Consider the following 2648-nt stretch of genomic DNA (forward strand, 5'->3'; position numbering starts at 1 on the left):
ATATATATATATATATATATATATATACGATTATCTTCCCTGTCTAAAGAATTAGACAGAATTTCTTAAAAGAAATATTTTAAGAAAACTGCAGGTTTAAACAATGTATAGAATCGCAAGTATAAATCTAAGAGTATTATATACGTACAAATTAATCAAATATGTCAGCTGGATGTAGTGATACTATAAAGAAAATGAGAATGAGAATTTATATTGACAGAAACGAATTTGAATTGGTAAACATTTTACTGAAAAATAAAATATACCCAACTTAGTTTGTCCTTACCGCCCTTCCTTGCATCCTCTTCAATTTATTTCACTCCTCCCTTTCTCTCACTTTTCTCTCCCTTTCACTCCCTTTCTCTCTTTGTATATATTTATATATATACATAAGTATTGTTTCTTTGTTACCGTATTTAAATAAGGCCATCCCGTTGATGCAGTTTTATTATGCAATGTGCATGAATTGGTAGATTAGCAGTTGTTTTGAAACACCGATTGCACAATGTCTCATGAAGATCCTTCAATATACGTATTTCAGTGCAGACGGAAATTATGAAGTAACTTTGATGACCAAAGCCACGCTGCATCCTGATGGTCGGGTCGTTTGGGAGCCACCGGCGATTTATAAAAGCTCCTGTACTATTGATGTCGAATTTTTCCCGTTCGATATTCAATTATGCACCATGAAATTCGGTTCCTGGACTTACGACGGCAATCAGGTAGACCTTGTGCATATCTGTGCCCCAAACGAACAAGGAGAAACGGTGATAAAAAGAGGCATGGACCTTCGAGAATTATATCGAAGTGTTGAATGGGACATTTTAGATGTACCGGCCAAGAAAAACGAAAAACGATACTTATGCTGTCCAGAACCTTATCCCGACATTACCTTTAACATAACAATGAGGCGAAAGACTCTTTTCTACACTGTTAATTTGATCATCCCATGCGTGTCCATTTCCTTTCTAACCGTACTGGTATTTTACCTCCCTTCCGACAGTGGTGAGAAAATTACTCTGTGTATCTCCATTTTGCTTTCTTTAACTGTATTTTTCTTGTTGTTAGCAGAGATCATTCCGCCCACTTCGATTGTCGTTCCGCTGATCGGAAAATATTTATTGTTCACCATGATTCTTGTTACTTTATCAATCATCGTTACAGTTGTAGTTCTTAATGTCCACTTTCGCTCACCCTGGACACACACTATGAGTCCGTGGGTGAGGCGAGTATTCCTCAGCATTCTACCAAAGTTGCTCATCATGCGTCGTCCAAATCTGGAATACGACAAGTCCTCTAGAGCATCTGTTCGAACCTGTAATGGAATTGAAGTTAAAGACGGCACTTCCAGCTTAGGTAGTATCGGTGTACGAGATAACGTTACCAACAAGGCCTACCAACGTATAGCTCGACGTGTGGTCAATACTGAGTCACCACTTCCACCATCAGCGTTCGGTCGTTTCCCATATGAAGAGGCCCTGGTTTCCGAAAGCTCAAGCAGTATGAAACAAAGAGTTATGGCAGAAGACATACAAGAAGCCATTGATGGTGTTACCTTCATCGCAGAACACCTGAAGAACGAAGACCAATGTGGTTCGGTAAGTCAACGATTTCCTATTGGATTCTATTTCAACATCTACTCAGAGACACACATTGATAACATTTACTTATATAACACCAGACAACCTGCAGAAACACGATATCACACTATATCACTCCTAACCTACCACAACGTGTCACAATATGATAAAATAAAATATCTCATGAATACACGCTTACAACACATGATATATCACCATAATGTATGCTAAACACACAAAAAGACATGATGGTGTTACCTTCATCGCAGAATACCTGAAGAACGAAGACGGATGTGGTTCGGTAAGTTAACGATTTTCTATTGGATTCTGTCTCAACACTTACTCAAACATTCCATATGTAACACCAGATAACCTGCGGAAACACAATATCTCACGATATCATTTATTACCTAGAACAGCACGTCACAACACATGACAAAGTAAAATCTCACACAAATACATACTTATAACAAATGATATCACGCTCTAACATGAGATAAACACAAAGAAACATGATAACAATCATATTGTGGATATAACATTAGACGATAACAAATGACAACATACGTAAAACACACATAAAACAATGTAAGACGACGCCGCACTTTATTATGTGATAAAGTCCAACTATGAGCTCCAACATCGTTGTCAACTCTGTAAGTAACACACAACAAAATGATAGGAGTATCTAATTGTCCCTGAAATGCTAATTAGTCATTATCAAATTACAAGTTTAAATTTGGTACATTTCATGTTTGCAAATTAAAACAAAATATTTTCCTTCAAAAACAGCCAACAAATGATAAAACGGTACGGGAACGTAAATGATATGGATGGCGTAGGATTAGAACCATTTAGATAAATGGTTTTACATACACAGACACAGATACGCACACTAACACACAGATACGCACACCAACATACACATACTCACACATATATATATATTGGAAGGTTTTGAGGTGGTGTACAGGAATTATATATTAGAAAAAATAATAAGGTACTCAGATATCTGGATGGTTGTACATTTACAGATTTTTGTAAGGAACACACACACACACACACACA

The 2648-nt window shown here is 36.9% G+C and overlaps 1 protein-coding gene across 2 annotated transcripts in view; it reads left to right on the forward strand.

Annotated features, from left to right (window-relative positions):
* LOC106867563 (acetylcholine receptor subunit alpha-like) overlaps positions 1 to 2648 on the forward strand; it is a 154439-nt gene that overhangs the window by 116052 nt on the left and 35739 nt on the right. For both annotated transcript variants that reach the window (XM_014912473.2, XM_014912472.2), the window contains exon 4: positions 542 to 1598. In XM_014912473.2, coding sequence (XP_014767959.1) covers positions 542 to 1598 — 1057 coding nt within the window. The remainder of the gene's footprint in view (positions 1 to 541; positions 1599 to 2648) is intronic.

Source organism: Octopus bimaculoides, chromosome 12, assembly GCF_001194135.2.
Source record: "Octopus bimaculoides isolate UCB-OBI-ISO-001 chromosome 12, ASM119413v2, whole genome shotgun sequence".
Classification (NCBI taxonomy): Eukaryota; Metazoa; Mollusca; class Cephalopoda; order Octopoda; family Octopodidae; genus Octopus; species Octopus bimaculoides.